Source organism: Onychomys torridus, chromosome 3 (genome assembly GCF_903995425.1).
Source record: "Onychomys torridus chromosome 3, mOncTor1.1, whole genome shotgun sequence".
Classification (NCBI taxonomy): domain Eukaryota; kingdom Metazoa; phylum Chordata; class Mammalia; order Rodentia; family Cricetidae; genus Onychomys; species Onychomys torridus.
In genome coordinates this window covers 112,540,235-112,554,257 of record NC_050445.1, presented here as the reverse complement: position 1 = coordinate 112,554,257, position 14,023 = coordinate 112,540,235, and the positions used below count along the sequence as shown (strand labels likewise).

The following is a 14,023-nucleotide window of genomic DNA, read 5'->3' as shown; positions in this document are numbered from 1 at the left end:
CCTGGTGTTACTGCCTCTGTCTCCCTGCTCACTCTGGATTGGCACATAAGAGAATATTATTCTCTGTGACCAAGACTGGGGCTTCAGCAAATTAAAAGGTCCCCAAATGGCCCTCAAAGCTGAGTCATTGGTCAGAAGAGGAAACTTCCTTCATTAGAGCAGTGAGGTTGTTGGAGTAGAGTATGCTGCATCCCACCCTCTTCCCATTCAAAGCCATGGGCACCGAGTCCCTGCTCAATCCTGCTGTCTGAGCCTTGAGGCCACAGGTGGGCAGCTGGTCTGCAGGCAGCTGCAGAGGGAGAGGGAGAGGGAGGTGTATACCCCACTAGTTAGACTGCATATGCCTTGGCCCCATCATCTGGACATTTCCTACATTATATACCTCATTTGGAGTCCTTCTATATATTAAGGTCAACATCTCTTGGCTCCCCACTGTGTCCGTGAAAGGAACAAGCACACACATATCTGTAAATATATCATTTCTGTGTTATTATTGAATCTCATAAGTAGATGGAATGTTGGAACGAATCTAGTTTGGCTGCTGAATGGAAACAACGGTGGACTTCTTCAGAAAGATGAAGGCAGCTGATGGACCATCTCAGATGTGAATTCCTGCGCAGATAGAGACTCCCAGGATACCCAGGAGGCCAACCTTTGCACAGGCTCCAGTGGACACCTCTTCTGGAAATGGGAAAAATGTAACAAAGTGGTATTAAAAATGTGTTTCAATGCAGCAAGCCATTAGTTTCAAAGGGGACAGAAGGGGAGGGCCTTGTCATTTCATAGCACCAAGATTTTAGCCATAGCCATATTACTGCTGCTGCTGCTGCTGCTACTACTAAATTAACTTACTTAAGAATAGCAGCTCTGGAGTTTGCTCTGCTGCATCTTGGTGGATGCTGTGAGGCTCTGCACTGACAGCATGCTCTCCTGCCTCTCTAAGCACTTGTGAATGCTGTCTTTCTGGGCAAATGCGCAGCACATGCTGACACCTTCTTCTTCACCTCCCACTACTCTGACAAATGTCTCTTGTGAAGTTCATTGTCCACTGGTTCTGGTCACTTTGCCACAGTCAGTGCAAAATTCAGCGATGATCACAGTGCCCTGTAACACCCAGCTGCCATCCCCTGCCTGTGTGCTCACTCCATCCTCTCTTCCCGGACCACTATGCCAGATCCCAGCAGCATTCCTAAACATCTCCAGGGAATACTGTCTGGAAGGTGCTCTGGGAACGCTTTTCTACATGGAGCACTTACATGTGAAAAATGGGGATCTCAGGGTGGAACCCTTCCCGACCCCATTCACCGCTTTCACTCATTCCTTTCCCCACTGCACTGAACCCTCAGAGGCAGAGTTTTTGCCTGTTTCCGTGCTCCTGACTCCTCTAAAAGTTCATTTACATCATAGGAATTCAATTCCTAAAGAAACTGAGCTGAGTCATGTTTTCACTTGTGCATATTTCACACAGCCCGTCCCCACCCCCAATTGTGTGGCTCACCACAGCTTCTAGAACTTGATTGGCTTCTTTGGTACTCACTTGGCTTTGTAACCACCTCCGCCTCATACAGGGGGACGTGCTTGCACAGCTGCTCAATTGGCGACCCAAACAGGAACCAATCCACCTTCATGATCAGAGACTTCAAAGGGTTATACTTGACCCAAGTGTACTCTTTGGAGTCCATGGTGCTCATTGCCTAGGTGACAGAACAAAGAACAGTGGTGGAGAAGCTGGTGAGCCTGGTGGACCTGACTTTAAATCGTGAGTGGCTTTCTCTTTGCAGTGATTAATTAAAGGGCATTCAGACATTTCAAGTCATGGTTTCCGCTGACTACTCTGCATGGAAGAAAAGCCCGTTTTTACCCACAGTACTTTACTGCAATAAACCCACAGAAGGTAAATCTCCTGAAAAGGGAGAGGCAGATGGAGCGGTGTAGACAGGGCCAAAACTAGGTGTCTAGCCTCAGCGCACTGTGTGGAGAGTCTCGCACTTCGGTATTATCTGTCTGTGTGTTTGTATTCTTGAATATCACGAATGTACTCATTTTCAACCAAACATTGTATCTTAGATCTCACCTCCAAGAAGAAAGGTTTACCAGCCCCATCTCCAAAGATAGTTCATTTAAGTTCTTATAAATTCATGTTTTCAGGCTTCTATGATGAAAACTGAGCTGAGATGAATTTCTGCTCCTCCCTCCCCCAAATGTGAAAACACATTAATAAGTTGAGCATCACATGCATGGAAACATAAATTATGGTCTACTGTCTCATCTACATCTCTCTGTGGGCAGCCACATGGGCTGGCTCAGGAGCAGAAGTTTCAAGGAATCCCAAGCTACCTGCTTCTCGTAGATGTACCGTTGGAGTTTGTCCAGAGCAGGGATGGCTTTGTGGTCCATCTTGAGGATGTAGCAGGCTCTTCGGGAGAGCACCCGGGATGCGATGTAACCCTGAGGGAGAGACAGCAGTTACTGACTCTGAAGTTTCCGGGATTCTGATTTGGTGAGGTTGACCTTGAGTCTCAGAAGAAAAGATTGAGTACCACTGTGAGTTAACGTCACCTGTCAGTCTGAGATTCTGTCCACTCATCTTTGATATGGAGATTTTGTTTCTCCACTTGTCTCCTGTACACCTGTGAAACTGGCACTTCCTCTTTGTGTTCTGGAATTGAAGCCTACAACATAGGGTTTAAAGACTGAGGAGCATGGCTCTCTGCCTCTCTCCTTTGGGTTTTATCCAGCCTGTTCTCAGTTATGACTATCTATAATATCCTTTAGAACTGTATCATTCAATACCACAATGGCTGCACATGTGGCTATTTAAATTCAAATCCAATGAAATTTACAACTTATTTCACAGTGCACTCTTAGTAGCCACAATAACTAGAAGCTCCCCTTCTGGAAAATTCAAACATAGAACATCTCAACCTGGCTTGACGTTCTCCCAGGCCATTCTGTTCTAGAAGTCTCCTGAGCATGCTTACATCTACCCTCATCTCAATGCTTTACCTGTTCTCCCTCCTTTTCCCTTTTCTCTACCTCAGACTCTACCCACCACATGGAGGGAGTAAACTGAGGAAGCCACATTAGAAGAACACAGGTGAGTGGGGGTCTAACATGAGGAAGGATCACAGGCCATCACATTTTGACCTTGAGTGGAAATTTTCCATGATGCTTCAAATACATAAAAAACATTCTACTTCCTGTTTTTCAATCCTCAAAAGTTCTTAGTACCGAAATTTAACAAGAGACCAAGGCACTAAGGCTGATGAGAGAGGAAGAGCTTAAACAAATCTCCACAATTCGATTTTTTTAAAGCCACTTTTGGGATTTCCATGAAATCTATTTAAAGATAATTTTAGTTGCACTTCTGTTGAAGACTTCAAAGACTCCATACTCAAAAAGTGGCATGGAATTCCCAGCAGCACCGAGAGGATGCAAGGGAGTAGTTTTGAGAAGAAAAAGGGAAAAAACAAAACAAAACAAAAAACCAACAACTTCAGACATCCATTGTTGGTGTTCATGCCGGGTATCTGGCGTAAGGCAGCCCATAAAAAGTGTTGGAGAAAGAAATCAGTGAATTAATCCAAATCAGTAAATGGATGGAGGACAATAAGCTTTTGGAACAAGTTTCTAAGACTTGTTGCCCTGGTAACCACCACTGGGAAGGCCTTGTAGCAAGTACCATGTTGTCTGGTCTACAGAAATAGTTAAGTGTGTGCATTGCTCTGGGTTTCTGCCTGTCCTCTGGTTGTTTTGTATCAGAAGTTCTCATTTATTCATCCAACAGGCAGTTTCCTGTTTATGTTCTGGCATTGCTTTGATTATTCTTCAGTCCGTTTCTGGACCAGCAGGGGGACAACATCACCACTGTTGAGTAATAGTTTTATTTACTTGCTTGATTATTTAAAGGGAAAGGAAGAAGTGAGGAAACTTTTAAGGACATGTAAAGATAGATAGTATAATTTAAATATACACACAATGGCTGACCCACCCCGCCATTTAAAAGCCAATCTTCTATGGACCCCCTTGCTGCTTACATGCTTATAGTCAAAAATGGTGGTTGAAGAGCACGTCCCTGCGTGGATGTTGACGGTGGCAGTGTTCTTCTCATTGTCAATGGTCACTGTCTCCTGGACATTGCCACCATTGGCGCTTGGAGTGAAGATGTTAAAAACCTAGACAGACAACAAAGACAAAGTATGTTCACTATAAACAGCGTGCATTGAAAAGGTAGTGCATTCACCAGAATAAAGGCTCCACTGGACAGCTGGAAAGCCATTGGAAGCTCGTGCTGAGTCAGAGGGAAAAGCTTTGCCCACTGGTTTATTATGTAATGTGTGAGAGAACAAAAGTGATGTCATCGCAAGGAAAACAGGACTCACCACGTTTTTGTGTGGTGGGTTACACCGTGTGGTGGGTTACACTGTGTGGTGGGTTACACTGGGAAGGCATTGAAGGCAGAAATAGAGAACCACTTCATCTTTCCCATTACTGGGATTCCATCCCAGCGAAGACATGTGGACTACCCAGTCCTTGGGATTGCCTAGTCTCTCATAGCTCTTACCTTCTCCCACAGCTCCAAAAAGCCAACTCACCTCATCTGCCTGAGATTGTATTCCAAAGATGGACAGCACCACCAGAAATGCCACCTGAAAAACACACCAACTCTCTGTAGGGTCGTCACTCAGTGAGGGGTCAGGAGGAGACAGTGGGCACCTAGGGACAGCAGCCAGCCCTGATAGTGGCCAGCAGTCTGGTTTTTCTACTTTAAAAAGTAGAAAACACACATTTTCCCACTCAGCAGGGCACTTGTGGAGTCATGTTATTTGTTAGACACATGGTGGGCAGGTGAGCAGAGAAGGACTGAATTACCAAGGGGAAGCCTGGCCTGAGTCACAACCGCTTTGGGATTAGAGGGTAAGTTAAGTCCTCTAATCTAAGGGGGAAATGTCAGTTTCTTGAGACTGAGGTAAGGAACCATTTGAAAGGAATCCGTGAGTGACATGGCCACAGTGGGTTGTTGAGAACAGCTATGGAAGGAGAATACTGGAAACACAGTTCACCTTTGACCTCAAAGAAAGCAGTCATCTGCTGCCACAGCCCACATCTCAGGGGTGCTGCGGGCTCAGCAGGGCCAGGGAGCCTTTGGGCCTACCCAGAAGCAGCACTGATGCTGTGCTGGGCTCGTTCCCAGGTCTGTGCTGACATTGTCAGCAGGGGTCTTCTCTCTTCTGAGAGTGAACTCTACTGCCAGTTAAGTTACTGGTGAGTAGGAGGGAAACCGTGGGAAGAACAGGCGCTTCCAAGACCTGCCTGTGGGGCTGCTGCCCTCCTGTGCAACCCTTTCCTCGTATCTATCTTCTGGGGCCCAGGTTGGAAGCTCAACCAACAACATCCTTGCAGACACTCTGCAGTCTACTTACACGGGGCTCCCCTGCCCCACCTCAGGTAGTTCTAGAGCCTCAGACACTCCTGTATGTTCTATTTAGTGGGTCTAGACTAGAAGTTTGGACAAATGAATCAACTAACCATCTCAGTGGATGCCGAGAGAGAGCACAGGGAGTGTCCTCGGCCCCCAGATCCTTCCTATCTACACCAAGGTTGGTACAGCTTGGCTGTAAATTTGTACTTCAGGCTTAGATCTACTTCTGGGAAATCAAGAGACATTGGGAGAGGACACAGTTCATCTGACAGTATTGTCATGCTAGGGCTGACATTTAATGTACAGCTTTCTCTGTTAGTAGCTGAGTGAAAACAGGAGGCAGAGGCTGGGGGAGGGCTTCCATTCTGTATCTGAGCACACAGGGTGGAGCCATGGAATCTGGTATCAGACAGGAAAAGGGAGTCATTTTCCCTAATAAAGAGTTTAGACATGAGAGCACTCTGGTGGCTGTAATTCACCTAGTGACTACAGTGCACAGGGCCCAAGACACGGAAACCACGTCCTGAATCCTGTGTTTACAGATTTGGAGAATTCAGTCTCCTCTGCCTCTGTCTCCTCAACTTCACAATAAGGGCAACAGTAGTACTGGTGTGCACTGTGGGCACAACAAGAAGAGGTGATTGTCTGTGGGAAAAGTTGGGGTTCCACACAGTTTAGGGGGTAGCTGCTAACATTCTTACTATAGACATTGCTTCTAAAGTATCGCTTCTCTTTCAGATGATAAACACATTGCTCTCAAATGCCTACACCCCTCAATGTGAAGAGAAGGGAGTATTAGTAAACATCCTCCAAACAAAATCTCTACATGTTTCTATTTTTTTCTTTGTACATTTAAATAAACCCAATAGGCAATGGACACACAAAAATTCAACATTATTCCACCCTCAAACACTGTTAATTCAATCCCAGAAGCATAGACCTGCACAGTGTTTGTCTAAGATCCTTGAAACCCACAGCACATTGGCTACAAGCGGTAAGGGTTCAGAGAACATGCATGCATACTCACAGGGGTTTTCATTTTGCCAGAAGAAAGGAGCCGGAGTGAGTGTGGACACCTGTGCAGCATCCAGCCTTTATACCGGTTTCAAGAACTGGAAATCTCTTTTCTGAGTGGTCATGTCAGGAAAGATCAAGTCTATATCTCTGACACACCCCAGCAAACTCTCTTATCAGGACGGAGACCTAACCACATCCCAGGTATCAGTGAAGTTTGTTAGTCAGCACTGACAACTCCCCATTGGTCACTCTGCAAACACTTCTAGCTTATCTGTCCAGGCTCCCGCCCTGTAACAATACTGCAGACACTTGCTCTTCACACATAGACACTGGAGGAGCATGCTAGCTCCCTTCCCGAATGTAGAGTCCTTAAGACTTATGCTCCCCACTCAGGGTCTCTTCAACACTGCCCAACTTGCTGAATTTGTCTGCTGCAGCATCATACATGAAAACAGAGGTGAGGACAGCTTAGAATATGAACAGCTCCATGGCTGTCTTTCCTTCCTTTAGAGCCGGTGGCAGTCTGTAGAGATTCATGAGGACCAAGATTTGGGAGTCTAGCAGCACTAACCAAATGTTTCAGATGGCCCTTGTCCAGGGCACCATGAACAGTGGGTGACACATCTCCATTTACCTTAAGAAATTTTCAGATTTTAAAAAAATTGAGAGAGCAAAGCAGAGCTTAGTTTGAGAAATTTTTACTGCCACAGTTAGAAATTACTAGTTAGATTGGGGGGGGGGGGATGATGAACTTATAAGGGAAGGGAGGTTTTGTTTTTAACACAATTTAACTTATGAAAGATTGAGCAAGGAGCTAAAATGCACAGTCAATGTTTTGTTTTGTTTTGTTTTGGTTTGGTTTGGTTTTTGGTTTTCGGGTTTTGGTTTTTGGTTCTTTTTTGGTCTTTTGAGACAGAGTTTCTCTGTAGCTTTGGAGCCTGTCCTGGACTAGCTCTGTAGACCAGGCTGGCCTCGAAATCACAGAGATCCACCTGCCTCTGCCTCCCGAGTGCTGGGATTATAGGCGTGCGCCAGCACAGTCCATGTTTTAAAGAAGAGAGTTTTTAGTAGTGGACATTTAGGGGTTCCCTGGTCCTGTAGAACTCTGCTGCCTTGGCTGCCCAGCTGGGATGAGGCAAAGGGTGTGTCTCTTTTTTTGAGCTCACTGTGGTGGGAATGATACAATTTTCTAGTACATCTGCCAATGCTCTCCCATCCCTGACTCAGTGACACAGAGAAGGAAGAAGGCCAGGGCTCTAGACAGGATTGCTTTCAAATGTGTGGGTACCCTCTGCCTCGTTTTCCCCGTCCCCAGGAGCTCCAAGTTCATAGGTCTAATGATGACACTGTTAGCACTTATGGGTCATGTCCCAGTGCTTTCTAAACACTTTGAATGTATTAATTCAGTAGTCCTTCTGGTTCCGGTACCATTTCCCGGGAGGAATGCCAAGGTTCAGGGAAGCTAAGGACTAACTAACTTCTTGGGACCACACAACCTCCCAAAGGCAGGAGCTAAGGCTTCAATGTGGTCTGATGCCAGAGTCCACCCTCTTAACCACAAGCCCTCTCAGACTGTGTGAGACAAGCACAAGTCCTCACCTTGCTGGGGTAGGGCATGAGCAGGCTTCAGAGTCTAGCTTGCTCCTGGCTCAAAGACAGCCTTGGAAATTGTGAGGCTTGGCCACAACTCAAGCGAAAACTTCACTGGGGTAGTGTGAAGCTACTGCATTGATAAACATTGCTAAGAACGACACCCCTGCCCATGCCTCCCAGGTTCAGAGGGAGTAAAGTCACAGACACAGAGGGACCTATGCCGAGCACATCCACACCTCAAATCTGCTGCAGCAGAACAGGCCTGTGAGGCCGCGTTGGTGTAGACCTCCAAAGCACTCACTTATAGAGCTATTTAAATTCCCACAGGTATTGTTCTTTATAATTTTTGCTTTTAGTCTTGCTTTCAAAATGTTTCCAATGTCCTTAGTGCATTTTCCCACATTTTCTTAAAGTCCTGCTTTTCACATTTAAATTTACTATTACTTCTGAGTGTAGCGTGAGGTTTTAATACATTCTTTTTCCACTTGGACATCCAGTAGTTCCTACATCTGTTAGTAAATAGTGGAGCTCTTTGCCACTAACTTCTAAAGCCATGCAGTTTTCATGGAAACAGCCTCCTGCTTGCTGCCTCCATGCCTCATTAGTTCATTTATTATCCAACAATGATGACTCCCAGATCCACAGACGGGTGCTGAAACCCAGCACGGCAAATCCCCCAGTGCTGCTCTTTCTGTCTGTGAGTTTCCTCAAACGCCCACTTGCTTTCCTTTCTGATGATTTCTACCTTAGTTCTTACAGAATTACTGTGTTCTTTGTCTCACGTCTTGAGTTGAACATTGTTTTGCTACATTGAGTCTCTCTTGCTATTTAAAATGGAAGCATTGAGAAATATTATACTTACCACCAAGTATATTTTATTTTCATCATATAACTATTTTACCTTTTAAAAAATTTCTTAATTCCTACTGTGGGTTTTTTCTTTAACTCAGTTATTAAGGTGTTTTTCAATTTCTAATATAAGGTTGTGTTCTCTCTCTCTCTCTCTCTCTCTCTCTCTCTCTCTCTCTCTCTCTCTCTCTCTCTCCCAAAGCAAGGAGCCCAGTAGCCATGACTGGAAACCCATGAAACAGTGAGCTAAAATGACCCTTTCTTCCTTTGAAGTTATTATCTCAGGCAATATGTCATAGTGACAAGAAACTGAATAACACAGAAGGAAATATTCTAAATAAAGGAAAGAAAGGAGCCTGTAGGAGCAGAAAGAGGTTCATGCACCAAGCAGAGTTGCTGTAAAAGCCACTCACCCTGCACACTCTCGCGCCCTCTCCCAGCGTGCCATAGACTCCTAAAACCCTTTTATTGTTCTCCTGTTTCTATGCCCCATTTATCCCTGTCTTTCCTCTTCGTCTCTCCCTCCTGAACCTATTTCTTCTCTTTCTCCTACTCCTGACCACTGTCTGCCTAGTGATAATCACTGGAGAAATAGTCTTAACCAAGGATCTCTGAGAATTTGCTGCCTACCAGAAAACATAAATAACTATTAAAAACAGCAAATGTGAATGTATGGAATTAGAATTACACAAGAATCCACTGCGTAAAGTGTACTGGCCAGATATATCAACTAGAAACAAGAAAGATCACATTTATAGTGTCCATTGTTTTCCATGAAAATAATAACTGACGTCTTGAGCTGAACGTTGTTTGCTACATTGGTATCCTATGATGACCATAAAGTTTCTCTCAGGACTATCAGGTGGAGAGAAAGAGCAGAGAGCTGATCACCTCACCTTCAGACACTGACAGGGTGGCCAACAAAATGCACTAAGAGCAGCAGCCAACACAGTAAGCTCAGAATGGGGCCTCCCTAAAATCATTGTTATTACTATAGATACAGTAACCTCAGAAATCATTAGAAAATTGGGGCCTGGGCAGAATTATTAACTTAAAATAAAAGCAATATATCTGGAAAAATCTCCAAGCATATTAAGTTTAGAAGTCACTTTTAAATAAGCCATAGGTTAAAGAGGAAGCTATATAGAAATTAAAGAATGTTTTATTTAAATGGACTTAAAATATGATGTCAAATGATTATGTTAGGATATTTGCCTTAAGAAATTTGAAAAAAAAAAAAAAAGGAGCCAGAAAGAGTGCTCAGTGGTTAAGAGCACTGTCTGCTTTTCCAGAGGACCCAGGTTTGATTCCCAGCACCCACATGGTGGCTCACAACTGTCTAAAACTCCAGTTCCAGGGGATCCAGTGCTGTCTTCTGGGTAAATAGGGTGCAAAGTCAAGGTCAGGCACAGCTAGATGCTTCTTTCTCTGGGAGGTTTTGCTGGTTTCCTAGGAGACTCACAACTGTGAATCCTGGTGTCTTCTCCCAGTTTTCAGACTCTCACGAACAGAGTGCTAAACAGGGTACTGGTTCTCTGATACCTAGCTCTCTTTACTTCTGGGATAGCATTTTTCTCAGGAGACTTAAAGCTGGCTACAGTCATGTAATGTGTTGGGTTAATAGATTCCAGGAATGAAAAATGAAAAAAAAAAAAAACACAGAAGAACCTCAAGCAGAAAAGTAAGGGGGAAATAATAAAGAGGAGAGTGGAAGCCAGTATGGCTAAAACGGAAGGAAGAGGATGGAACTCTGGTGTCTTGTTGAAATTGTCAGTGAGGCTGAGGCCCTGGAGCCAACAGTCCAAGAGAACAGAAGGGGAAGGTATTGACTCTTCCTACCAGAATGAAAGTGGTAAGGGGTCGTTGTTACACACCTTACACCCACTGACACACAGTCACGAAACTGTGTCAGCATCTCTGCATCCACAAACCCAACCACCCAGAGGAAATGGCCTAAGTTCCCACTAAACAACTACCAAACTGAGCCAAGAAGAAACAAATCGCCTCAGTGGTTCTAAATATCCTTTTCTTTTTACATTGAATTCTTAGCTAGAAACCTTGCAAGAGAAGCTCTGAGTTCAGATGGCACGCCCACACGGGTTCCATCAGACATACACAGAGGAAATAGTACTGATTCTATGTAAACTCTTCCGCAAAATAAGAAAGGAGAGAACAAGTCCCAAGTCATTGTTGAGCCCAATGTTATGCTTGTAGGAAAATAGACAAAGATGCTAGAAAACAACAAAACCATTGGACCTAGAGCCTACCTGAGGACAGACAGACAGAATCTTCAAGAATGCTGGCCTTACTGAAAGGAGAAGTATTGGAAAACAATACACTGTGGCCAAGTGAAGCTATTTTCTTGGATGGAAGATCTGTTCAACGTTTGAAAATCAGTCAGCAGTACACTCAAACACACGAAATACACAAAAATGGTAAACAATGATTCTCATGAATACAGAAAGCAATCTGTAAATTTACCATCCATTGACAACTCTCACAAAACTAGGAACAAGAAGGGTTTCCTCATCCTGACAAAGGCCACCTATAGAGAGGCCCTGGGTAATAGCCTGCATTAAAATTCACAAATTATAATTAACTCAATAATTAATTATAATTAATTTAAAATTTTCAATAAATTTAAAAGGTTTTGCTTTTCTAAAGATGATGATGAGACTATGAAAATAAAAGAGAGATTGAAAGAAAATTTTGTAAACATATATCTGATAAGGAGCAGATTTCCAGAATATGTAAAGTAATCTCAAACAAACAAGAGATTTGAAAATTACTTACAAAAAATGTACACAGATGTGAGGCACACATTTAAGGAAGATTCGTTGGAGGTTTGTGAAATATAAATTAAAACTATGATGTGTGTCAGAGTAATCTTAGTTGTCAATTTAAAATCACTGTGGAAACAAATCTCAGATCAAGTCTGAGGGGTTTGACTATCCAGATTAGGAGAATTAAGGTGTGAAGACTCACTAAATGTGGGTGGGGCCATTTCACCTACTGAGATCCCAGACTGAATAAAGAGAAAGTGAAGTAGGTAAGGGCCTTTATCACTCTCTGCTTCTGCTCTGTGGATGTGATGCAACCAGCTACCTCATACTGCTGTCCTCCCCTCCCTGCTGATGGCCCATATAACCTGGAACCACAGGTCCAAATGAACCCTGCCTCCCTTAGGCTTTTCCTGTCAGGTGTCTTGTCTCAGTGAAGAGACAAGTAACTAACACAATATGGCACCATTACACAGCCCCTGGTGTGACAGAAAACAAGCAAGCAAATGTTTTAAGAATCAAAAAGTCTTTCTGAGTCTGGGTTACCTCACTCAGGATGATTTTTTTCTAGTTCCATCCATTTGCCTGCAAATCTCATGATGTCATTGTTTTTCTCAAATGAGAAGTACTCCATTGTGTATATGTACCACATTTTCTTTATCCATTCTTCAGTTGAAGGACATCTAAGTTGTTTCCAGGTTGTTTCTGGCTATTACAAATAATGCTGCTATTAACATAGTTGAGCATGTGTCCTTGTAGTATGATTGAGCATTCCTTGGGAATATGCCCAAGAGTGGTATAGCTAGGTCTTGAGGAAGACTTATTCCCAATTTTCTAAGAAAATGCCATATTGATTTCCAAAGTGTCTGTACACATTTACATTCCCACCAGCAGTGGAAGAGTATTCCCCTTGCTCCATATCCTCTCCAACATAAGCTGTCTTCAGTGTTTTTGATCTTAGCTATTCTGATGGGTATAAGATGGTATCTCAGAGCCATTTTGATTTTCATTTCCCTGATGATTAAGATGTTGAACAAATCCTTAAATGTCTTTCAGCCATTTGAGCTTCCTCTGTTGAGAATTCTCTATTTAGCTTTATAGCCCATTTTTTAATTGGACTATTGGGTATTTTGATGTCTAATTTCTTGAGTTCTTTATATATTCTGGATATCAGCCCTCTGTCAGATGTGGGGGTTGGTGAAGATCTTTTCCCATTCTGTAGGCTGAACACCCTGGCTGTCATGATAGAACTCTCATCCAGTGTCTGATGGAAGCAGATGCAGAGATCCATGGCTGAGCCCCAGGTAGAGCTCTGGGAGCTCAATCAGCAAGAGAGGAGGGATTGTATGAGCGAGAGTTATTGGATTCCATGATTGAAAAAAGCACAGGACAAATAGCCAAACTAGTGGAAATGCATGAACTGTGAACCAAGGGCTAAGGTGCCCCCATGGACTGGGCCCTCTGGATAAGTGGGACAGTTGATTAGCTTGAACTGTTTGGGAGGCCCCCAGGCAGTGGAGCTGGGATCTGTTCTTGGTATGTGAGCTGGCTTTTGGAGCCTGGGGCCTATGCTGAGACTCTTTGCTCAGCCTTGGTGTAGGGAGAAGGGGACTGGACCTGCCTCTGCTGAGTCTACCAGGCTGGGCTGACTCCCCAGGAGAGACATTGCCTTAGAGGAGGTGGGAATGGGGGTGGATTGGGAGGGAGGGCAGAGGGTGGGAGGAGGGAGGATGGGGGAATCCGTGGCTGATATGTGAAATTAAGTTAATATATATTTTAAAAAGAATTGAAAAGTCCGTTAATTTGCCTGCAAAGTTCATGATTTTGTTTTTATTTACAGCTGAATTATATTCTGTTGTGCATGTGTACATTTTCATTACCCATTTGCCAACTGAAGAGCATTTAGGTTGTTTCCATTTTCCAGCTATATGAACATTGCTGAGCAAGTGTCTGTGGCGTGAGAAGATGAGTTCTTTGAGCATATGTTGAGGACTGAACTAGCAAAGCTCACACTGAAAGAGGGGACCTAGACCCAGAACGACAAACATCACATACTCTCTCTCACACATCTGTGGTTTCTGACTCCAAGTCTTCAGTAGTTTGCCTGGAGTAGCTGCAGAAACCAGCAAAGTAAAAAGGGACCATGAGTGGTGTGGGGTTGGTCAGTAGAAAGGGGAGTAGCAGGGTCGAGGGATTTGGAGGGGAAAATGAGAAAGTAGGGGAGGGAGCTTTAATCATGGAAAGGGGAGGTAAGTACAGAAGATAAAACAACAATAAGGATGCAAAAGAGTTATAAGCAAGCATATTATTATCTACCTTAAAATTACATTTGTCTGTATATACATATACAGTTTAAATGAAA

General features: G+C 43.8%; 1 protein-coding gene across 2 annotated transcripts; it reads right to left on the bottom strand.

Annotated features, from left to right (window-relative positions):
- Positions 1-468: 468 nt before the first annotated feature.
- Gkn2 (gastrokine 2) lies at positions 469-11,334 on the bottom strand. 2 transcript variants are annotated; one of them, XM_036180447.1, is made up of 6 exons: positions 6,450-6,486; positions 4,596-4,649; positions 4,038-4,175; positions 2,338-2,448; positions 1,538-1,694; positions 469-681 (listed from the first exon to the last, which is right to left on the bottom strand). In XM_036180447.1, the coding sequence occupies exons 1-6, from the start codon at positions 6,459-6,461 to the stop codon at positions 599-601; spliced, it is 555 nt and encodes a 184-aa protein (XP_036036340.1). In that variant the 5' UTR covers positions 6,462-6,486; the 3' UTR covers positions 469-598. The 2 variants fall into 2 exon arrangements, with proteins under 2 accessions (XP_036036340.1, XP_036036339.1); XM_036180446.1 differs by lacking the exon at positions 6,450-6,486 and adding an exon at positions 11,323-11,334 and having other exon boundaries at positions 599-681.
- Between the last annotated feature and the right edge of the window lie 2,689 nt (positions 11,335-14,023).

Coding starts and splice junctions, on each gene's coding strand:
- Gkn2 (XM_036180446.1), bottom strand. Junction 4,176..4,595: donor TACAATCTCAGGCAGATGAG/GTGAGTTGGCTT, acceptor TTGTCTGTCTAG/GTTTTTAACATCTTCACTCC. Junction 682..1,537: donor GGAGGTGGTTACAAAGCCAA/GTGAGTACCAAA, acceptor TCCCATTTCCAG/AAGAGGTGTCCACTGGAGCC.